Raw genomic sequence first — 24,759 nt, 5'->3', positions numbered from 1 at the left:
AATGTTCTGTCCACACAATAGCGCATCCGACCAGGGATCGTACGAACGCAGAGCAAGTCGTCACTTACCGATCAGTGAATCGATCTCGTATCGATCGAGAAACTTCTCGCCATTCTTAATGATATAGTCATGATTCTCGTCGTCGTAACCGTCGTTGTACAGCTTCCGCTCCTTTTTGTGGGACGTGTCCTCGCCCTGGGTCTGCTGTGCTCTTCGCTTCTTTTTGGCATAGTAAACCTGCATAGAGGAGAGAGAGAGAGAGAATAATAATTAAACGTCACATTAGCGCATCGGATTTCTAACACGCCGCACCCGTTTGCGGCATATTTTGTGAAGAAGGGTTTTCCTCCTCCTATTTTGCTACTAAACTAAAAGTTCATTATTTGTTTGTCCTTTTTGTTGTGGCAGTTTCCGGAGGGCGGAATTTTGTTAAAGGGCTCGGGACAGGCGAGATGCTCCGTTGCACCCTTTAACCCAATCCTCCCACAGTGCGCACAATGTATGTGGCGTGCAGTAGTGTACAAGACGTTCGTCAACTCCGTATTCATCTCAAACACTGCCCCTGTTTTTTACCACATTCTATGCCCGAGTATGTGTGTGTGTTTGTCTGTATTTGTGGGTGGCCAGAAGGGAGAACACAGCGTTGCACAGAACCTTCGTGGACAGGTCTCGCGCTCGACAGCGTCTCGATGGTTCTTCTTTGGCCTGTCACATGCATTTTATGTTTCGGAGCGAGAACAAAAGAATGCTGTGCCACCACCGAAGCCGGCGCGGCGGGACGGCGGGTAAGAACAAGCGAACCCACCCACCCCGACCTACAGAAGGCAATGCCATCGCATCCCAGACATTCCCGGACGATTTCCTTGCGGGCATTCCGTGCCGTGCTGCCGGAGAAAGAGCAAACTCCGTGAAACGCGTCCTGGCGGGCGGACAGCGAGAGGACGAGCGAGGACGCGGAAAACTGCTGCTTATGGGTTGGGGCTTGATAAGCGGTGTATGTGTGATGCTGTGCGATAAGAAGATGCGAAAAGCAGCAACCCGGAGCAGCAGAGCAAAGCAAGTAAAAGAAGTACAAGCTGGAACTGCTCCGGGCGTCCATTATTGTGTCTTTGTGTGCATTTTTCATAACAACAGCGACCACGCTGCAGGAAACAGCACCGCACGAGGAAAGGGACCAAGAAAATCGAGGGCAGAATGGGGTGGAGTGGTATGCCCTATGGGTGGAGATTTGGACGCTGGGGTTACAATGAACAGCTGAGCGAAACAGCTTGGCTTGGGAAGTTTAATTCATTTCGGATTAGAAATCCGGATTGCCCAGCGACTTCGGCGAACGAGCGGCATCGTTTCAAATCGATACTCAAATGTTCCCCGCACTAAGTCCTGTTTGGTAAGTATGAATGAACGGATGAGTTGGTGGATTTGGAATAAGGTATTTTATAAATTACTTATGCTGCCGAAAAACGAATAACTTAGAATAAGATAGAAACAAACGGGGCAATTAAAACTACTTTAAAACAACAACTGCCGGAACAGTCCCAGCGGCATCCAACGAGTCCAAATCAATGTTTTGACAAAAATCAACCATTAGCTAAACGAAAACATACAGCCAGCAAAACCACGTTTGCTTCCCTAACCGAAGCGGACATTGAACAAAAAAAAAAGAAGGCTGACACAGCCACATACACACACACATATGAACCGGAAGAAGATTCCGCGGACGCCTTTGCTCTATGGAGACGGTCCAAATCTCTCCCATCATACAACGACCTGTCTGTCCATGTATTGTGTATGTGTGTGCCTCTCTCTCTCTATCTCACTCCCTCTTCATAGCTGAATGGATGATAAGCCTTCGCAAAGGATACTCAACCGGGAGACGATTAATCTCTTCAGCCACCGTCCCGGACCATTGCCTCTGTAAAAAAAACCTGTTCCCCGATGCCCCCTGTGTCCAACAGTCCCATTAAATTATCTCTCTCTCTTGTTTTTTTCCTCTCCTACAATTCGAGCGACTCTCTCGAAACACACCTTACTAACGAAGCCCTATCCTTACAGTTCCCAGCGCACATACAAACAGACCGAGTAACACAAGTGTGTGTGTGTGTCACTTCCCGCAGAATTTTTCATCATCCCCAATCCACACCAACCCACACACACACACAGAGAAGCGAAAACAAAGGGGGAGGGAGGCTAGGGGGTAGTGAAACACAGACACCAGCAAGGATGTGGAGCACAACAACCCCCCGACCAGTACCGGAGAACACGCAAAGATTGTTGGGCGGGTGTGACGAGCGCCTTTCTGACCTTCCCTAACCTATTTCGCCACGCTGCCGCTTCGCCATCAGTTTTCGGAGAGCCCGGAGAGTGCGCGCCGCCGCTACTTTCTGGCGCGACAGCGACTCGCCTCCTCTCCTCAAACTGCGCTACTCTTTCCTTCCCTTACCCCCGGCCGTATGGTATGGTATGCATTCGCCTGCATTGGTGTGTGTGTGTTTTTATGTGTTCGAACGAGGAGTGTCCGATTGTACGTATGCGTGCGTGTGTGTCTAGAAGCGCATCAGATGGCGCTCTCCTACACAACGACAAATATATGATCCCTTTCGATCCCTGCCCCTCCCTCCCCCTCCCTGCCACAAATGATGGGAGGGTTTTGGGATGGCGCAGGAAGGCTAGACAGTGCCACCATAATCTGGGAAAAATCAACCGACGGTTCCGTTGGGATGGATGGATGGAAATTGTCTGCGACAGCTTTTAGCTCGGGTGGGAGTGGGTAGGGGGGAGATGGGGGGGGGGGTGGTAAGCAGGGCGGTACACTGCTGTCTGAGTGCAAATGAACGGTAACAGCTAGGTAGAGGCATAGGGACGCATCAGTTTAGTACGTGTCGGGCAACACTTTAACCGCTTGTGTTGAAGGGGTGGGACAAAGGGGAGCCGTGTGCCGTCCCTTGACGGATGGTTTTGTGTACAACATCGAATTGTAGACGTCATTTGATAAGAAAAAGTAGCTAACTACGAACGCTACCCAATACTTCAAAACCAATAGTAATAGTGTTGTTAAGAAACAGTGAGCAATTCACGCTACTGCTAGACTACTTTTTCTCCTAAACAGCCGCTATTTGCATCGCTATTCTAGCTTCAGCCTGGCAAGCAAAGAGCCGCAGCTGCACCAACCATCATAAATCATCGATCGCTGACTGCAAAACCAAGCCCGTCTTCTGTCGCCGTTAGTGGATGCGATCTGCTGCAGCGTGTCAGCTGCGTGTCTGGTGCTGCATCCTTCTTATTCCTGCCCCATCCCCACCCAGGAGACGAATCTAGGATGTTTTAGCATCACTACCACCGATACACATAAGAGAGAGGGAGAGAAAAGCACATACACACGATGCCATACAAAATATACAACCCGTGCAGTTGTGATGGTGATGCTGGTTGATGGTGCATCATCAGCATACAACATCGAAAAGAGAGAGAGCGAGAGGAGGCGAGAGAGAGAGAGAGAGAGAGAGAGAGAGAGAGAGAGAGAGAGAGAGAGGAGAGAGGGGGGAGGAGAGAGAGAGAGAGAGGGGGGGGGGGGGAGAGGGAGAGAGAGAGAGAGAGGGGGGGGGGGGGAGAGAGAGAGAGAGAGAGAGAGAGGGGGGGGGGGGGAGAGAGAGAGAGAGAGAGAGAGAGAGAGAGAGAGAGAGAAAGAAAAAGGGAGGGAGGAAGACGTTTTTAGGTGCAGCGCAAAAGACAAACGAGCCAATGGACGATTGTTTCGTTTGGATTTGAGGGCAGAAGAATAGCAAAACTTTTAAAACCAACTTGATCGCTTTATGCTTTATGTAATTTTTATCAGTTTATGGAAATTATTTAACCAAATATTTTAAAACGAAAACCATTGGCAAACTGCTTTCGTTTACGTTAGTTGCACAATTCATATTGCAAAAGGAAAGCAAAACACATTTTTACAGCGCAACGCGGCAACATGGAGACGCCTAGTGGCTGTTTCATGCTTCTTTTTTTTCACTTCGAATTAACGCATTCGCTCGTTCGCTCATCTCTGGTAAGCATCGACCGGGCGCATCATTCGAGCAGCTAGCAGCAGCAGATGAGCTGCAGGATTGCATGTTGCAATTTTAAATACTATTAAATAGGCAAAACAAAAAAACCAGGCCCATCACGCATCAACCGACACACCGACTGCGAGCGGCGGTTTGGCAACAATAACAGGAAAATCCATCAAACATACCGATGGAAAACCGTCGACCCTTGAGTGGAGACAGGGCGAGGGCTAGTGTGACCGTGCCGGACAGACACCGCCGCACGCAAACACACACACGCAGACAGTTCCAGACAGCAACACGGCCGACAAGAGCAAAAGGAGCAGCTCCCCGTCGAAATGAGAGAATCGTGTAGCGTCCAAAGCTAAAACATACCGTCGTGTCGCCCCGTGCACACACACACACATGCAGCACCAGGCAACACGAAACTACACGAGCCGTCAGCCCGAACCGAGTACCATGGTTGGAAATGGTGGAAAATTTAGCAAGAGACAAAGCTTTGCTAGAAACGAATCACGATGAGAGAGAGAGAGAGAGAGAGAGAGAGAGAGAGAGAGAGAGAGAGAGAGAGAGAGAGAGAAAGATAGGGAGAGAAAAGCGAAATGAAAAACTCGCCAAAGAAAACTCCGACGCTGGCACCACACACACACAAACACACTCACACCAAAGGGCAAGAGAGCGCCGCCAGCCATGTGAGCAGGGTACCGGAGGGATGGCGCAAGGGCCCAACGGCGACACAACGACAGACGAGCGTTCACCCTTATGTGCGCGCTGATGCTTGTTGGAATGATGCTGCTGCTGCTACTTCTCCCGCTCCTGCTCCTGCTCCTGCTGCTTCCGCTTCTGTTGTCGAGGGTCGGCCGGAAGAAAATCGATATCGTGTGCACACGTTGGCGAGCGCCACAGCTACCCAAGCGCGTCGTTAGCACGACAACGCTGGAGAAGCATTTGCGGCGAAGACTTGCGGGATTGGAAAAGATTCCCAAATGTTTCTGCCTCTCGGCAGCGATGATGTATTGTACACTTCTTTTTTTTTTCTAAAATTCTAGCATAGATGTACCCATTTTAGAGTATTTTAATCATACTTTCATAATTAAAAAAAAAAACATTTTTCCACCGCGACCATGGAGACGCCTGGTGGTGATGGTGGTGACAGTTTCTTTGTCAAACTAACCATTGGGGGGTGCGGTGGAATAAAAATAACTCGCATAAATAGGGTACACGCAACTTCCTTTAACGCTGGCAAACTATACCTACACCCTGGCTAGACCACAAGTGGTCCATTCGGGGCCCGGGGGGACGGGTAAAAATAAGTCATGAAGCAGCTAATGGAACGGAATGAAATGTAACTCCTGCTCGCTCGCTTCTCAGTAAAAGGGCCATAGTAACAGCGTCCGACGTGTAGGGGTAGGCCAAAGGTACAATCAAACAACTGGAGCGAGAAGGAGCGGTGAGGACAGTGGTTTGCTGGGTAGGACAGACATCCGGAAGAAGATATTTGGAGCCTGTTGTAAAAAAAAGCACACACTTCAGCTTCTCATTAACTCACAGGGTCCTCCTCCTTCTCCTACTCCTTCTCCTCCTGCTTCTCGACAGTGTGTCCTCACAGATCCCTTCACATTTACTATTGTACGATAAAGTATCTCTAGTAATGAATGAGACGGTTGGTTGAGCGGAATAGCAAACGAAACAAACAGAAACCAAGAAGAAGAAGAAAAACCGATAACAGAACGTTAGCTATGCATCGCATAGCGCATTAGTAAGAGGCTGGGGCGGAAGGGATTCATCGAAAGCCATATGATGGTAGCCCACACCAGCGTGCGGCAGTTAATATTACTACATCTCCAGTACTGTCCTTTCCGGTTCAATTGCTTGCGGCGAGTGGAATGTCTGCCCCTGCTGTACTGCTCTTCTCCGGGCAGCAAGCGATATTGCTTCAATCATAGTTTTTTTTTCACCTTCTCCTGTATTATATCCGTAGCATCCTATTTTTACACCGTTTCAACGTCAGCTGCTGGCCAATGGCCAGGAACAAGTGCTGCAGCCAAGGCTCGTGTAGTGGAATCGGTAACGGTTGAGCAACTTTATACGCTTTCGTTATTTTTCGTGGTGTGCTTTTTTTTTCCTGGGGTGTGCTTTTTTGCATCCGAAAAGAAGAGGAGCTTGCTGATTGATTTTCCGACCGCCGTTTTTTTTTTTTGTATATAAATATCTGCTATAAGGGTTCAACGACCGATGGAGGGCTATCGCGTAAGCCACCCACACAGCGCGTACAATATTTATATCCGCATTACCATGGAATAGCGTCTTCGTGTGATATCGCTTTATTGAATGTCTGTTTTAAAGCACCGGATCTAAGGAACCGGAACGTCTTTTTTATACTTTCTAACGCAAGGGACGATAATGCGCCAACACGCAACCCTCACAAGACCCAAGAGCTCGTCTGCACGCATAAGTGTCAAATGATGATGATGACGCACGAGTTGAAATTAAAAAAAAAAACAAAACACCCACCCACACCAACGCCCATACACACCCCTTTCCCTTCCACGCTGCAATGGGCACACGCATTGCGAACGGCACACACACGCGGCTGCCAAACGTCATGGACGAAATGTGCAAGAATTTACATTAAAATTCCAATAATGAAAGGTTCGCGGCGCCCGACCTCCCCCCCCATTTCCCGTGTTTTGCACCACCGCTGTGCTGAGTTCTGCTGAGGGTTGGTTTGCACGAGGGGAAATATGCGCACTGGAATGGCGGCAAACGGGCACGGAAGCGCGACCGAACCTCGCACGCCGTACGAATTTCAATTTCTTCCGCCGTCACTTTGTGGTAATAAATCGCACGCGAAGAATGTCCGCGGGTATTTGGGACGGGGGCGGGATACACAGCTTCTGTTGCGCATCAGTTCGATTGTCACCGGGTAGGCGGGGCGGAGTGGGGGGGGGGGTCAGTCTTCTAACAGGAGTGCGTTCATGCACAGGATATGCACAAGCGCGCGCGCCCCAGAACAAATGGAAATGGGAAACGAAAGCAATATATTTCCCTCTAAACCCCAAAACCACAGCCCATTCGCATGTCGGTGACATTTACATGCGCTCGCGCACCCAACACTTGGGGAAGGGCACTTGTGGACGGTTTGTTAGCGCTTGTTTGAGATTTTGTTGCTTTCAGACACGCGGCCACGACTCGAGTTACAACGTTTTTACTATCCTTTAAATGAAGGACACTTTTTAATTGCTCCAACCAAACGCCAAATGCTTGGACGCAAAAAGGACGATAGCGGATGCGGAGTTGGGAATGAAATCATACGAAATAAATTCAAAAGCATGGGGTTCCCCAAATGAAAACAAGAATACTTCGAATTGCTTCTGCCATTTCCTTCTGCTTCCTTCCTTCATTTCGAATTGCTTCTGTTTTAGAAAACTTCAATATACAAGTTTGGCACACATTTTCACAGCAGTTTTTAATACAATGCTCCGACTTCATTCCACTTCTGCAGTGCACAAATAAATCTACATCGATCGTTGACCTCACACCCCCACCCTCAAGACCACTCCACACTGCTTCGATGTTGGAAATCATTGGTGATTATTTCATCTCTACACTGCTTCCCAGCAGGCCTGTGCAAGCGAGGAGCAGGACATAAAAATGGGATGATGAAAATGACGCTTTCGTCGCATCTGCCGTAGCAGCACAAGAGGCTCAGTTTTCTTTCCATTCTCTTGTGTTTTTTTTTTTTACTTTTCTTCCTTTGACGAATTGTCCAACTTAATACAGGGCCAGCTTCTCAAGCACGCACCCGGTACGAAATGGAGGCAACATAATGGTCAAGATATTGGTTCGGCCAGAGAGAAAGGGGGGTCCGTTCGTTCCAGTTTCCTCCAGCGAGGGCACCTCCGACCTTTTTATGGGCTCCAGTCGGCCTGAAGTGAACTTGAAGAAATTCAAACAGATGACCAAATCCTACTCGACTATCTACTTCTGCCACGGTCGATTATTTTTTTCGATTTTTATTCGCCTTTTTTTCTCTTTCCCCCCACCCTCCCCCCTGCCTTTTCTACTCATGACTGCGCCGCCGTTCGCAGGGAGGGATTATTCTGCTCAGCGAGCCACCGAGTTTAGCAGAAGCTAGAAGTCCTCCACCTAGCTGGCGCCAACAAAACTGTCCTAACAAACGCCCGGTTCCGGTGAGTGTTCCCCGGCACCGTGGTCAAGTGGAGAGAGTTTTCCCTTACTCATCGAGCGGCTGCCTTACTCCTGTTTCCGCGTCACTAGTTGAGTCAGCAGCAGCAGCCGGTTGAACCATTTTCCCTCACACCACGCGCGCGCGCGCACGCACACACGTACACCACACATATTTAAATGCGCTACGTGCCAGAACGCTGGCTCCACCGAGGTGGGCCCGAATCGTACAGCGTGGATATAGCACGGATATATGACAGGACATTATTATAATTCAATTATAACAATGACCGGCCCATCGAGGTCGCATTCCTTGCACGGAAAACGGCCCCGCGATAAGGCACGCAGCACAGCCCAAAAATGGGCCAAAAAGAATATTAGTAAAATTAACATACGCTCGGCTCCCTGGGGATGGCGGTGCGACCGACCGCCATAGGATTCGTTACGCAACCGGCCGTACATTGTATAGCGCGGGGAAGACTCTGACATTGCCAAAAAAAACCCATCGATCGTGCGCACTCTGCCCATCAACGTCTTAGAGGACAAACAATTAATCTAAAATCGACCTTTCGTTGCTGCCGCGCTCCACGGCAGGGAGCTTCCGTCGGGATCGGGTCTACCTACCTCGTTAATGTGTTTGTAGGTTTTGATCAGGTCAACGCTTAGCTTTCGCAGGGGAGCGGTCGCTGGATCACGAAAAAGCACCGGTATCCGAGCTTCCATCGCCCGAATATCGGTCGATGATGTGGGACTTATCGAACGCTAAAAGAGAAGAAGCAAGCAAACAAATCAAGCCAGGGGTAATGTGGTAAGGGTCAAGAGATCGTTGCTCACCTGGTGTATATCACGATGTACGGCAGGTAAATGTTCTTCTGTAACCAGTCTTCCGTAGAGCGGCGCATGATGCCTTTGCCGCGTTGAGTCAGGAACATTTCCGGATGCGAACTGGGCCGCCACTGGAGAAAAAGGGAGAAGACGCAGAGCAAGGATAAGATTAGTACTTTGCATTAAATATGTCTTATATGTCAATACAGCAAGCAGCATCACATACTCCGCTGCTTTAACCGAAGCAAACAAAACTCAACCCCAATTCTGCAATTCCCCGAGCTGTGCGAACGCAAAGGTGTAAAGATACAAATCACAGCCAACACATGGCACATCACCCGCAGAAGCGTCGAGAACAAAATGCAAAACACAACAGAGCTAACGCCAACAGCATGCCGCCGACGCCGCCGCCGCCGACCCCGTGCATGCGAACGAGCATAGGAAAGCGAAATTGTACAAAAACATGCTTGCGCTTGGTTTCACCCTGGCTACCACCAACTGCCAACCCCATACCAAGGCTTTGGAAGCCATTTTTTCCCTCCAAAAAGCCTCGCAAAAATCGGCCCAAACGATTGGGGAAGGGAAGAACGACGACGGCAACCGAATAATTGAGCCGGAAATAAGGTTAACGAACTTCGGCGTCTTGCCTTCGCTTCCTTCAGGTTTAGGCGAGTACAGGTGCGTCATCGGCGCATTTTGGGATAAAAGCTCGGCCCACGATCACGCTTGGCGTGGATGCGAGCTTTTAGCAGGCGGGTGATGGTTTTGCATGTGTGTTTGTGGTGTAAAGCTGCCACTTTTTTATGTTCCAGATTAGAAAGAGAGAGAAAGAAAGAGAGCCTTTTGCTGTTCTTTCCTCTCCTACTTCATTTTCGCTCGCGAGAGATTCAGACTGAGTTAACATTTTTTGCAAACCCCTTGGATTACGTACTGTTGGCAAGGTGCTCTTAAGGTGTTGCAGCCTAAACTCAGGAATTCAAGATTGTCCCACGTCGTCAGGTTCACACTCCAAAAGAAGTCTCAAAATCTCTCAATACAACTTTTGTCACTTCTTTGCAGTGCCTCTACAGCGTGCCAATTGCGAGACATTTCTTCAACACCTGCCAAACAATTCCCCGCCGTCTCATGCTAATGTATGCTCTTTTTTTCCTCTTCGGTGATCTCGGAAAATTGCGATATCTTCTGAATCATACCTTTAGAACGGCGATAAGAGACGGAAGTAACCTTAAACACAACCGAATACGATGGTCACTCTATTTCTCGCACACCAACGCACTTTCATGCGCGAACGTTTAGCCTTTTGCTCTCGACAAAACATTCATGTTGCTGATATTTGCTACATGTGTTGGACTATTCATTCTTTGCTTCTTTGCCTCTCTCAGTTTGTGATGAAGTCATGCGCAACCTACAACACCGATCATCTCACATCTTACCGCGATCGATGAACCTCGCTTTGCTGGCTCTATGAAGATCAAGTTGTTCTCATGCATGCATGCTTCTCTCGCGATCAAACGACTCTCTATTCTCATTAAGAGTAGCTTTGTTCCGCTAAACAGAGAGAGAGAGACAGAGGCAGTGAGCGTGCGTTTGCATCCATCAAATGGATCTCAAACTATTTCGAAACTCAGTGTGCTTGTCGCTCTGAAGGTTCCTGTGCTGCCATGGAAGGTAACGAGGCGCAGCCGTGCTACCACCCGGCAACGGCTGTCTCTTGCAACTTTTGCTGCTTTGATTGAGTTGTCTGCAGAGTCTGCACGTTTTACTTTGTAATGTAGACATCAAAGAAGTTTCGTTGGTTTCATGCAAAATTGCTTCAAAATAAACTCAACAACTGCAATGAGTACAATAAAGAGTATAGATTCAAACTGATGACCAATACCTATTTCACTAAATCTACACTTCGCTTCTGATGATGTTTCCAAATTTTCAAAGATTTGTATAAGAATAACGAGCCTGTGACCGCCTTCGCTACTCTCTCCACCGAGCAGACGGCAATACGCCCGACGCATATGGGTAAGGTTAGATTGATTTTTCCACCACCCCGATGTTGATTCACAGCGGCCCGTCCAATATCGACGCGGCGACTGATTTGTGCCGGAAATGGAGCAGCTGTTGTGGCCAATTTCGCTAATCATGCGACCGGGGCCCGTCCGCGGCAGGCTTTTGCTCGCAGACGGCGTCCAACAACAACGTCCATCGCTCCAGCCCCACGCAAGCATCACAAACTTTGCGATGAAACATACCACACGAACGAACACGTACAGCAAACCTAAAAAGTAACAACAAAAAACCCTTCCCCAACATCACCAACCAAGCGGTGTGTAACGAGGTTAGCAACTTTACACACGGCAGCACCAGATGTCCGTCGACGTCGTCGTCGGCCAACTTCTTACAGCTCGGGTGTTTGGGTGGACGAGGTTTGCTTCAGATTCAACCGAAAGTATTTCACACACATGGACAGCATGCAGAGGACCATATATCGTGTTACCGTATTATACCGAACCGAACCTTGGCTTTAATTGAACGACCATGGCCAGGAAAGAAATTGGAAGCAAACAAAACAAAACGGCACCAACTGACAAACAAAAAAATACGAAGCGTACGTGCTTCGTGTCATCGGTCACAGATTCACGCGCGTACAGCGCCATCTGTCTGCTAGAAAGGTCAGCAGTCGTCTGCTTCTTCAAATCCATACAGCCTTAGTGGAGAATGTATTTTAAAAAACCCCTCTAAAACATCAATCTTAACTGACCCCTCCTAAGCAAAGACAATGCGCGAGCAAAAACTGAATGATGATGCGATCATGGGTGGTTGGGCGTCCAAGGTAGTCCCCCGTGTATTCAACGGCTTACGAACCAGGTAAAAGCAGCATCCCCACAGCGAAACCCGCACATTATGTGCTCTATGCCTTCCAACCCCGAGCTGCAGTTGCAGTTCGCATCATCTCTCTCTCTCTCTCTCTCTCTCTCTCTCTCTCTCTCTCTTCTCTCTCTCTCTCTCTCTCTCTCTCTCTCTCTCTCTCTCTCTCTCTCTTTCGAGAAACCCATACCTCGTCCGTAGCGCATCATTATTCATCCGTTCGCCGTCCGCAGAGAGTGGTGGCTGTTGCTGCGCTTATTGCCCCGTGCCGGTCATTTCGCGTCGGTCGTCGTAAGCCGACGCTCCAAGGCAAACCGGTTTGCGGGGAATTTCCTTCCACACACACACACACACACACACACACACACACACACACACGCAGACATGCAAGCGTTTCTGGGTTTCAGCATTATGCGTCACACGGTGATCACGAAGCCGGAACAACACCACACACCAAGCCGGAGAGCAAAAGAAATTCCAAACAAGCGCAAAGAGCAGCCGGACGAAGTGGTGACTCGGCTCCTTCTACTAACCGTAAAGTCTAGCTGGACAACTAACGATCCTCACAGTTCCCAACGTTTTGAAATGCTTTAGTTTTTTTTGTCCATTTCAAATCAATTTGACGAAAAATGCGACGAAAAGAAATTGTCAACCTTTGATCAACACTATAGGTTGCTTAAACTCATTTCAAAGGTCTGAAAAAATGTGTGCGAACGCCTTCACACCACGGTCTTTTCTACAGCACGCAGCGAGCGAAAGACAGTCCGACATGTAGGAGCAGCAACGCAGCAAACAAACCCACCGGCGCTGTCTGTACATCGAAACGCGTCCCCTCCCATTGCGGACCCCAACACGCTAAATGCAGCGGGCATCAGCAGTTTTGCACCGCGCGCGATCGGTTTTGCGTACAAGTTTAGAGTGCGGCAGCACAAGCGAACGAACTGATCGCCACCTCCGACGACGACGATGATGACGAGGACGGACGGCACATGCTTTACGGCCGCAGCCAGGTTAAAAGAGACTGCCGCCAACGCAACACGCCGGTGGTGGTGTCGCGGTTGTGCTCTCTATTTTTAGCATATTACAACACCGCCACCGCCCGCTTATTTCCACCACTTCTGTTTCGCATTTGCACCTACACAACGTCCCACCGCACCGACCCACTAGCGTTACTAGTGTCTTTGCAACACCTTCAACACAAAACACACACGGAGAGGAAAACTTTGACCGTTACCTGATGTTTTAGTAACAATCATTTGTGGACACTCACAAACACAGAAACCTTTTTGTATGATTTGTATTATAAAAATTAGGGAAAAATGTTCAATTAAAAATTACATTTTAAACTGAATAATAAGATTTAATGGCTTTTTTTTCATACAAAAACGGCAAAAAAGTAATTAATTCAACAGTTCATTTCAAGGTAAAAAAAACGTGCATACAATTAATTTTACCCCACACAAACACACTCCTACGTACGCTCGTGAGTGAGCAGTGCGCATGAAAAGTGCGTAGGTGGATCGGGTGGAAAGCTATAAATAAAAACCCCGTGGCTCTGTAGCAACCAGCAGCACACATACACGGTCAGGCGCGGTTGGAAACTCGCGGTGAAAGCGCGTTGGTCAAATTTTGCTGCTGCGCCAATACTACTGTCACCGTCACACCGATGGGAATGACGAATGAACCCATACAACTGTACCACTGCAGCGTTTGTTTGCGAGCGAGAGAGAGAGAGAGAGAGATGAACCTCAAGTAACTTCCTGATGTCATGGCGCCAGTAAATTCAGTTGAAATTGCATCAATAGCTGCAAGCAATTTTTACATGAAATTGTAAAAAAGGCAGTTGCTGTGGATGGAGGTGCGATGCAAGTGCCCACCACACCCAGTGGCACCAAAAACTCCACTACAAAGTACGGCGCAGCAAACACGACGGTTTACCTTGGCCCGAGTGTTTTTGTGCTGATCAACAAAACTGACCTAGGGAACACACACACACACGCGTTACCAGTCTCAAACTCGCAATTTGTAACAGCGCAAACGGCGTTAATGCCGACCTCAAGGCCTGCCGCTGGGTGACACCGGCATCATAATTGGCCGGGCCGTACCGAACGCCCGGAACACAGCAGCAACAGCGGCGCACGGTGGTTTCGTGTCACTCGAAACCGATCTCTGCTTGCAATGAAACACAAATCCGCTCTACTCCTATGCTGCTGGCACCGGCACAGGTGGAAAACTATGCTGTGTGAGCTTTGGTTTATTTTTAAACTGGCGTTCTGTGATCCGTTAAACCCCGGGGGCAGAGAGCATTTAGACGCAACAATAACTACTGTTGGGGTAAATGTTTTTTAAGTAAAAAAATTAAAGTAAAAATTGCCCAGCGCATGACGTTAAACTATTGTCATTTCCGATCAGGATAAGGATTAGTGAGCAACGATTGAGTTTTGTTCCACGAAGGATACCCGAAATAATGCGCGTGTGCGTTGCCCCAGCAACACATGTAATAAATACCTACGGTTGGGAAATCTTCCCTCCGCGTTCGGCTATCCGCTTTGTGTTGCCACACATGAGGATCTAGAAGAGATCGCGGCAGAGACGACCATGGTTTAGCAGGTTCTTTTTACTAACCGCCCCAACCCTTCCGGACACCCGAAGCGTGTGGCGTTGCACATGAAGTCACTGGTTCAAAAATAGACCCATAATTCATACTCGCTTCTCATTTGCACGGCAGCAGTAGGCAGCAATAGCGAAGGCGAACGCAACGCGCCCCAAATGGCGAATCAACCCATCCACGAGACCGACACATCGACGGATGACCTCCAGACACTGCGCGGGAGTCGTGGAATAAGAAGGGCGGACGTGTGGAAGAGTGTTCCATTTCCTATTTCCGCTACACAGAACCGGGAAGGCATGGAAAATGGAGAGAGTGCGTGATGGGCAAGTGGGGCTGATATCTATTTGTTTTTTTTAAATATTTATTAAAACGTCTGCTTTTGGCTGGCGAGAACTGCGACCTGGACGGTTATTCTACAATGAATCAGCGCGTTGCAGCGTAGAATCCCGATGAAAGAGAGGAACACAACCCAACACAAGCAACGTTTTCTGTTTTCTGACGCTTGCCAAAAAGTGATTCATCTCCACTTCCGACCGGAATTTCCCTGCGAAGTGTACCACCACATCATCATTTGGATTTGTCACATACAAAAGCTAGTCCGTCAAGATGCATTAAACACCTTTTCATTGTGCGGGGAAACCCCCGTCCCCGGACTCTCCCCTCTGTCCGGAGACTAGATGAACGCTTTCCACCCAGAAAAGTAAAGCTCGTCTCGAGTCTGGTGGTGCGGTTCGCGTGGGCACTAACATTCACTGCGCTGCTGCCACCCGTCGTCAAGATGCGCCGGCGGTGGACGCCCGGTGGCGATTATCGGGAGGAGCTCAACTTTGATCTGACTTCTTCAGAAGCTGTTTCCCGCCCAACATATACACAAAGTCACACACACACACACACACACGCAATGGTGATGCCCACACGGAGATGATTTACTGGCACTCGTAGTGTACACGACCCCCTGTTGCTAGCCAACAGACACACAGTGCTACGAAAAAAAATGTGGATCCGACAGGACGCATTGCAAAACATCGATGTACAGTGCATAACCAGAGGTAAGATATTAATTACATTGGTCAAACTACACAAAGTTTGTTAAATATCTTGTCGAATTAGTCTTTCCAGCAAATTTACAGGCTTGCGCTTCACGCTAACAGCCCTAAATAACGCTAAGCTTAAATAACCTCGACGGAAAAAAGTGTGTAACGGACTGTTGTTTTTGCTTGGGTAAGGCATGGGAAAACGTGCGTCCAAAGCGTTCGCACTGCTTAACCGAAGCCGTCGCAGGAGGTGCGGGAAACCGGCGGCCTAGGGCGTTCATTTGCTCCCACGCTTATCGGTCCTCCGTGCCGTACCGATCATCCAGATCCCACGACTTTTTGGCTACATTTACTCCCCCGCCATCTACCGACATGCTGCTTCCCACACACACTTCCCCTGCCTGTGTTTGTTTGCTTCTGCTGCTTTCCCAATTAGGGATTTGAAGGGAGATAAAGAATTGTATGTGTGTGTGAGAGAAAGAGAGAGTGCGAAGCATGGAAAGAAAATCCGTGGGATTTCTCTCCTCGACCGGCAAGCTTTTTTCCGTTCGCGGGTGCGTGGGTGACAACCTTCTTCGCACCCACATTTGGCGCGTGTTTGGTGTGGTGAGAGTGAACAAAGCAAAGAAAAAATACCACGTAGCTTCACATTTTCTTCACGCCTGCAAACGCCGCTGGATTATCGGATTGCAGGTAAGCTGAAAAATTGGGGCTCTCTCCAACAGCCGCAAAGTACACGTTATCCTAAGGCAGCAAAAAGGTGTAATCAATTTAGCAAATGAAGTTATCGTCTTTTCTTTAATGATCTGTAATTATAAACGGCAACTTTCCCCTTTGTGCGGGATTGTCCTTGAAGCATGAAGCGCATTTACAAACGCAACACACAAAGAACCACAGAGCATATGGCGCAGGAAAAATCATATTTCCCATGGTAAAAAGGTAAACATTCGATGGGGACATCGCATTCTTTGACCGTCAAAGAAAGAGCTGCCACTAGCAGCAGCAGCAGCACAGCGCACCGTGAAGGGAGAGCGCGACCGTGGAAGGTAAATTGAAACGACAGACAAACTTCCGCTCAAGACAAACTCAAGCGCACATGCACAAGCTTAAGCCAAGATGCACGCCCCTTCCGAGCAAGAAATGAACCGCCAACCATGATGCTCTGCCGTCTGTCTGTGGACCATTCTCCCGTGATGGTGAATGTAATTCAATCAAGTATTTCCGGTTATCCGATTCCTGCAATTTTTGTTGTTGTTGCTGCCGTCTAGACAAGAGCACACGCAAAATGAAGAGACTCCCATCGCAAACAAAAAAAACCCCAGGGGACGAGATCCGAAGCACAGCAGCGAGAGCTTGCGGTTGGCGACGTCATGCATCACCAGGAGCAGAAAGACAATCCAAGGCCACGACAATGGTACGGAAATGTTTGCACACCATCTGTCCTTCTCTCACTCTCTCTCTCTCTATCTCTGTCACTTTAATTGGTGCATTTATGTGATGTTCAAATTCATATAAATTCAATTGTTTTGAAACATGTTAAGTGAAAAAGAACCTCTTTCTAGTGGGAAGTAAACCTTCGTTGTATTAAAGTAGATCGTTCGGTGCAGTGCATCATGCCCATGTATCTAAAATAAAGCCACCGACGGCCACCAAAATCAGATGGCCAACAGTTGTGGATTTTCCAAAAAAATAAAAAATACCCAGACGAATTTCCCCCGAAATTACTATTCCTTTCGCGTCAAACACACTAAAACCCACCCGTCGCTGGAAGCTTGTACCTGGTTTGACCTAGCCCTCCCAAACACACCCTCACTCTCTCTCTCTCTCGGCCTGTCTGCCATTAAATCCCCTACAAATCGTTTATGACGACAACCCTCTCCTGCGGCATTCCCTTCAAACGGGCCAGACAGTGAGACGGTGGAGTTTTTCCATTCGCAATCGAACTCATCTCCCGGTATGCTCACCCTGCAATCTTGTCCCAAAATCTGGTGAAGTGGGGGGGGTGGGTGCGAATCTAAAAATGAACATTAAATCGAACCCACCAGACACGGCCCCAAAACACAGCCGGAAGGGAGAAGGAGGTTAACCGGCAATGCAAGAAGGATCCCGGTGGCTGCGAGGCGCGGTAAACAACTTCACAACTTTGAGCAATCCTTTCTCGCCCGCGTTCGACGGACTGAATCGTCGCTTCGCCGATCGTGAACTGATTGCCACCGTCTATAGCGTTAGAAGAGGACGGCACAGTGGACGCAGGGGCGCGAAGGGGGAGGGAGGGGGGGGGTCTGCTACATCGTCATTTGCACGAAAATCCAATGACCTCTGTCTCAATCTTTCTCTCCCTGTCTCTGTCACTCTCCACGGCTGGGATGTGATTTTCTCGGCTATTCTACCTTTCCAGACGAAACCCTCTACCATCCACCCCGCCCGCTGTATAACCTTTTTGTCCCATTCTCCCGTCTATGTTGCCGACCGAAAATCCCAGTACGGTCCTGGGGCCACCAGACGGGTGAATAGAAGAAAAAACAATACAATCACAACCCCAAAACGTCGTCAAAGATAAAGTTAATGCTGTACTTCTCGCCCTCCTCACTCATGCAGCCTCCACCACTCTCCCCCACCGGTAAGGAAGTTTCCTTCAATTCCCGCTTGAGCGGTAGACGGGAGCGGTAGATCCTGACCCAAAACCGCCGGCTACGATACAGCTCCAGCAAACCCGAAGAAGAACATCGTAAGTCGTTCCGTTTCGGCAGCACAATTTGTTTTCCCGTCACCTTGCAACATCGCGTCAGTGTCGGTTTTCTCCCCTGCCCTGTGCTACTTTGCTTGGAGGGCTGAGCGGAAGCCACACCGGGTGTGGAGGGTCCGACGATGAAAAAGCGAAACGATCGACTGGGTCGCGTGAAACGAGCGGCTATTGTATCGAGACTAGTGGTGTGCTCTCTGGAGCGCATTTAAGACTCCGATCCGACTTCAACTATTGTCAATCCGATTCCAACTCGGGCAAAATTAGAATCACTATTTCGACCTGGAGTCGAAGTCGTTCGGAGTCGTTTGGAGTCGTCAAAGGTCTCCGACGACTTCGGACGACTCCGGACGACTCCAGACGACTCCGGACGACTCCGGACGACTCCGGACGACTACGGACGACTCCGGACGACTCCGGACGACTCCGGACGACTCCGGACGACTCCGGACGACTCCGGACGACTCCGGACGACTCCGGACGACTTCGGATGACTCGGTCTTCAGACGACTCCGGATGACTCCGGAAGACTCAAGACGATGATGAGTCCGGACAATGCTGTTCGATTCTACCTTCCGGAGTCAGTTCCGAAATGATCGGAGTAGGATCGGAGTCGACTCCGGATTTTTGCCAACTTCACCCATCACTAATCGAGCCTGCTCGTTGCCCCACCATCACACTGACGCGTCGCACGGGGTGACCACCAGCGCAAACACATTCGTTTTTTCTTCTATTTCTACTCGCAGCTAATTTGCATCCCAAAATTCTAACCTTTGGCCTCACACAAACACCACCACCGTGTATAGTAGCAGCGCGCTGGCGACGGCAATCACCTTCCCAAACGCAGTAGACAAATAACAACAGCAACAACAAAAACTGAAGACATCATCGCCCGTCCTTCGTGCGCTTGGTCGGTTTGCTTTTGGCTGGCAGCAAATAATATCACGTCACAAATATTCCACTTTACTGCAACGAACAGTTTCCCTGCATTTATCGGGCAGCTGTGCTCGGAGTGCAGGAGGGCAGCGACGAACAGCGTTTAAAAGTGGGGCCCCTAGCGGGTTCAGCATACTGATACAGCGCGCGAGCGTAATAATAACAAAACATAAACCCTCTGCAGTACACATAATAACATCATAAGACATGATGCCCCCAAAAGAAAGAGGAACGAGTTTACAGTTTCGAAGAAGACATAAAAATGTGTTCAATAGCTGCCGTTCCACCGTAAAATCTAATGAGTAACTACAGGCCATGATCGAACGATTTCGTTCCAGTGGCAGATTATACTGCTATTTATTTCGCCCGTCCCCAAAGAACCACACGGGCACCACAATCAAACGACCCCCGGTTGCCAGTGGCCAGACACAATAACGACCAAGGGACACCACCGCCACGGGTGGTCCCGCTCTTATTATGGTGCTCTCGTTTAGCTCGTAAAACAACGGCTTAATGTAGCCGCCTGCGCTGTCGTTGGCTGGGGCCGCGACTGGCTGGGCGCAAACGGGGTCATCACCACACCAATGTGCACGACGACGATTTCCAAGCGACCTCACGAGCTTTACATTATTTGACGCTAAATTACAATCACGCGCAAACACAATGGACACACACTCTCTCTCTCTCTTTCTCTCTATCCACTGTTTCTAGCCCATCTTAGGCGAAAGTTAAAAGGAAAGAGAGCACTTTTCTGCTGGGACATGTGTAGTTGCAAGCAAGCACACGTCAAGAAAGTGATAAAATAAAAGTCTATGATGGTGAGAAGAGAAATCCTTTCTTATCGAGCTTGATCTAGCAGCCCAACAACGGAGCGATTGTGTCCGGTCTGCACAGAAGAAGGAGCTGAGTGGTGAAAATTGAGTGCGAAATAACACACTAATAACTTGGACTTTATACCATGCCTGCTGTATTAGCTTTGTCCCTGCCAATAAGACGACGACGCAAGCTGATAAGGACATTTCTCGTCTAGCGTACGCCAAATTGATGTGAAGATGCATGCAGTTACAACCCATCTTCAGAATTCAGGCAGATAGGTTTTTTTTAAAGCCAAACAATGATTAAACCAGCCAGCCTCGTTTAACGAACCGCATCAAATACATCCCACGTTCGAGCGCGTTCATTGATCTGCGGAAAAAACGGATCTCGGGTCGAAGATTAAAAAAAGAAAAAGAGAACAAAACCCTCAAAATAAAACCGTTCCCCCAAAGTGCAACCCCCCTCTGCTTCTGCACATCAAACGAGACATTTGTTCCGCATCCCAGCCGTTCGGGGGGAACGTCCCGGCGCAAAGCTGTTGCTCCTTCAACGCGTACCCCACTCCCCCCCATTCGTCCAATCAATCAGTACATGCAATGACACCGTGCCTGTATATACTCACCGTATGCGTCCTTCGTCGGCCAGGACTGCGTTAGCGTCGAGGAGGAAATGTAACACAGCGCGCTAGTCATGTTGAAGCACAAAGTTTTTATCTATTTTTTTTTCTCACTGTTCCCGCCGATCGTTTGCCGATGAAAAGTAGGACACTGTACGTGTTATTTGCTACAGGGGAAGGGAGATGTCTGCCCAATTTTCTAAAACCACTACGCACCGCATCACAGGAAAGAATAGAGATAGAGATAGAATAAAACAACTTCACGATTGAATTGCACACCCAACAATGCTGGCTGCGATTTCTTTGATTTGTTCAAAGACGATCGGGACACCCCACAGCAACCACGCATACAGTCTGGTTCTAGTGTCGGCTCTGTTGTGTGTTAGTTTTCTTATTTTTTGGTGCAAGAAAACGAAAATGCCAAATCTTGCTGTTGCCGTGAAGCGAGCAGCCCTTCACGCGGCACCTTCCCACACAAACACACACACACACACACAGGCACACTTGCAAACACAGCGCGACCGTTGTCGGGCTTCTATTATTATCGCCAATCGGGCGGTGCGTACGCAAAACCGATGAGCTGCCTGTGACGCACTTCCTGCCCACACCAACCCATCCGAGAAGCAAAGAAAAAAAGCGATTCAAGTCATATTCCCTATCTCGTTTTGGTGGGATATCGCAAATAAATGGCAAACACTGCACCTAATCACAATACAATCCGGCACACACACACACTGGATTGTATCACTGGACAGTCCGACCCCGTATTACAGATGGCCACTAGGATTGCAAAGTAAAAAGGCATCCACAAAACACCAACCTCCTGCTCCTACCGTGCCTTTTGGTGTGTGTGAGTGTGTTGAAGATGGATTAGATTTTATTTTTACCTTCTCACACGCCCCACACACTGTGCGCTTGAGAAGCAATACACACAAAAAAATACAAAAAAACAGTACACACATAGAAAAGCGCACGCCGTCTCTATGCGCAGCGCTCGTAGTGCGTCTACCATGCGCAACGCGGGGGGGGGGCGCGGAAGGCGATCGTGCTCGGGCAAGAAACGAAAATGAAATTATGCAATCCGCATGACGGGCAGGCGATTAAGTAATGACGGTTTAAAAGCCAGAATATGTCCACAAGGCACAGGCCGACGATTTACTCTTCTTCGAAAAAGGTTGTAGTTTGTTTGGCTGGTTTCATAAAAACAACTGTTCCGAGATGCTGTTTTGCGAGTGAGTTTCACTCATTCACTCCCGACTGGTCGAACTCCTCGAGTCTTTATGAAACACTCGCTTCACGCTACTATTCTTAAACGCTATCAACACTTCACTATTACAACAAAAAAACACATAAAGCAATCAACCTCGCGTGCAGGCGGCGTTCAAGTATGGATCCTTATTGGCCGATCCGTCTGTCCGCTCCGTCGAAGACGCGAACAGACACTAACGTGCCAGGCACAACAAACCAGCCAAACAAGCGTTACGGACGGGGACGGTCGGTCCCGAAGAGTAACACGAAGCAACAAAAACAACAACCACAGAAAACGCATCCAAACACAGCATCGATTCTTGGCAGCAAGACAAGAAGCGGGTGGTGCTGGGGATGGCGTTACCTCACCTTGCGGCCGCCGATCGATCCACACAACCGAGAGTGTGCGGCGGTAGCCCTGGGAGAGGGACTACTACTGAAAAAAAAAACACCGTTACGCTCTGATGCAACAACAAGAACAGCGAAATGTAGCGAAATGTTGGATGGTGGTGGTGCTCATTGGTGCTACCCGCCACAAAGGCAGAATCGAAGGACGAACGACATTCTTGACGCGCTTTCTTTGCGGCAAACCGCCAACACCTTGCGCGAGCTGCGAGAGTCGCACGATCGTTCGCAGACATAAAAAAGTCCCTTCTGAGTGAGGTCACAAACGATCCACCGTGCGGGTGTCATCGTACGGCCTCTCCCTGCCAGTCGCCCACATCGTGGCAGTCACACACACACAGACACTGGAGGGGTGTCGGGGGTTTGAGTCATGCCTGTATGTCTTCACGGGATGATCGCGTTATGAGTGCAGGAAGTCGCGCGTACGCCAACAAAGGTTCTGAAAGCGCTTTGAAGCGCTAATGGTGTACGATCGAAATCGAGGAGTACGCACCGCTTGACAGCTCGTCATTACTCGCCTTAAGCAGTGCGCGATATTTTTGTACCTCTTGTGCATTTGATGAACTCATGGGGGAATGCAGCTGCATCCAGCAGTTCGGTAGGCAATAAGGAAGTTGGTTAAATCAATAACGATGGCAGCCAAGAGCAATAACCAGCGGTTTTGAACTTCCACTATTTTCATTCTCGGAACCCAGGCCAGTTTGGGTTAATTTTGGAACTGTTTGGAACGGACAGGATTAGCATCTTGATTATGCACGACGTTGAGACGCTCTCATAATACTCCCAGACGATGTAATTCAATGGAATCGTGTACCTCGTACAGTGTCCTCCACTATGAGATGGATGGACAACTCCGATCGGTTGTCAACTGACACACTTGACACCGTTTTTTACTATAACCTAGGTAACGTGGGCTTTTAGTGAGCAAGGTCGAAACGTTGAACGTCCCGCTTTGTGCAAACCTGTGTGCACCATGTATGAAAAATGAGGATTTCGTCGGAATCGATTCCAGCTAGCTCCGAAGTTTTCTGGAATCGATTCCGGATAGTAGGTTCGGAATCAGTTTCCAGAATCGGCTGCGGAACCAACTCCGGAATCGGCACCGGAACCAACTCCGGAATCGACTCTGGAATCGACTCCGGAATCGACTCCGGAATCGACTCCGGAATCGACTCCGGAATCGACTCCGGAATCGGCTCCGGAATCGACTCCGGAATCGAAATCGATTCCAGCATCCAAATCGATTCCGGAATTGATTCCGAACACGGAATCGGAATCAGGTAGGTCCGATTCGGAGCTCCCACCACTAGTATGAATTCTTTGATGAGTTCCATTGAGATGGAAAAAAACTCTCCTCTCAGGTAGCAGATAGGATTTAATTAAATTCTTACAAAGCTCTTTGGACATCACAAACAGTGTAGCACCAAATTCACCTGTATAGCATCGTCCGTATCTTGGACCTATGTATAGACAAACAAATTGTCCAGAATTTACGAGACTATAAAAAGTACAAAGCAATTACATATTAACATCATGGAAACTTATATTCCTACACAAAAACAAGAGAGAATTGAAACCCTATTCCTAACAAGCCCTTTTCTACATCAAAATCGCGTACCTACAGATTTTGGGAGGTACCAGTGGCCGCACCGTCAACGACCCCCTGGTAACAGCCACGCTGCTACTGGGCGCTATTTGCGTGGGGGCCGAAAATAGCCCGCCGCACCTGATTAGTCGAAGGAGTCTCTTCACGCCTCGCCCCGAAAATGGATCACTTACTTTCGCCTCGTTACTGACGTCGTCGACCGCACTCGCGCTATCAATGGCGCTCTCCCCCAGCGCCCAGTCATTTGACCCAGCCTCGTCATCCACCAGCGCGCCCCAAAAAGCGCCAGTCATCAGCGCAAGAGAGCTCCTTTCCCGCGTCATCAGCTCTTCGCGTAGTGCTCTGCTTCTTCTCTACCACAACAAATCAACAATGCTTTTGCTTTAGTCCGACCTCGGCGGTCTTCTTCAACGTTGTTTCTAGGGTCCAGTGGTTATCATTTGTCTCCATTTCGCAGGGTGTGCTGGTATGCGCGGTTACGCACCGATAACAGGGTCTTGTGCGGTAATTTTTTTATTCGCTCCTTCCTTATCATGGACACTGGGAGGTTTTGTGAAATGGAGAGGTGCTCTAGAGAAAAAAAAATTGCACTTTTACCCCCTACCACACACCACTCCGCAAATGCGATGAATTATATTTGCATTTTTGGTGCGGATGTAGCGCCTATTCACCATTTCACTGCGCGTTCACGTGCACGCGCAATCTTGCAGCAAGTAATACGGTATGGTAAGCGGAATGGAGCAGCAGAACAAACATACACGCACACTGCGCTGCAAGACAGTGCTAGACTTTGAAGGTGCGCGAAGTGGGAAAGAAAACTCCGTCAGGTAAGGTG

General features: G+C 48.9%; 1 protein-coding gene across 7 annotated transcripts in view; it reads right to left on the bottom strand.

The window, feature by feature from the left end:
- The window catches only part of LOC121589207 (serine/threonine-protein kinase minibrain-like), a 55,462-nt gene that overhangs the window by 12,349 nt on the left and 18,354 nt on the right, over positions 1-24,759 (bottom strand). For all 7 annotated transcript variants that reach the window (XM_041907933.1, XM_041907931.1, XM_041907938.1 and 4 more), the window contains 3 exons: positions 9,060-9,181; positions 8,850-8,987; positions 69-237 (listed from right to left, as the gene is read on the bottom strand). In XM_041907933.1, the coding sequence (XP_041763867.1) occupies positions 69-237; positions 8,850-8,987; positions 9,060-9,181 (429 nt within the window). The remainder of the gene's footprint in view (positions 1-68; positions 238-8,849; positions 8,988-9,059; positions 9,182-24,759) is intronic.

This window comes from Anopheles merus, chromosome 2R (assembly GCF_017562075.2).
Source record: "Anopheles merus strain MAF chromosome 2R, AmerM5.1, whole genome shotgun sequence".
Classification (NCBI taxonomy): domain Eukaryota; kingdom Metazoa; phylum Arthropoda; class Insecta; order Diptera; family Culicidae; genus Anopheles; species Anopheles merus.
This window is presented reverse-complemented; position numbering and strand designations above follow the sequence as displayed.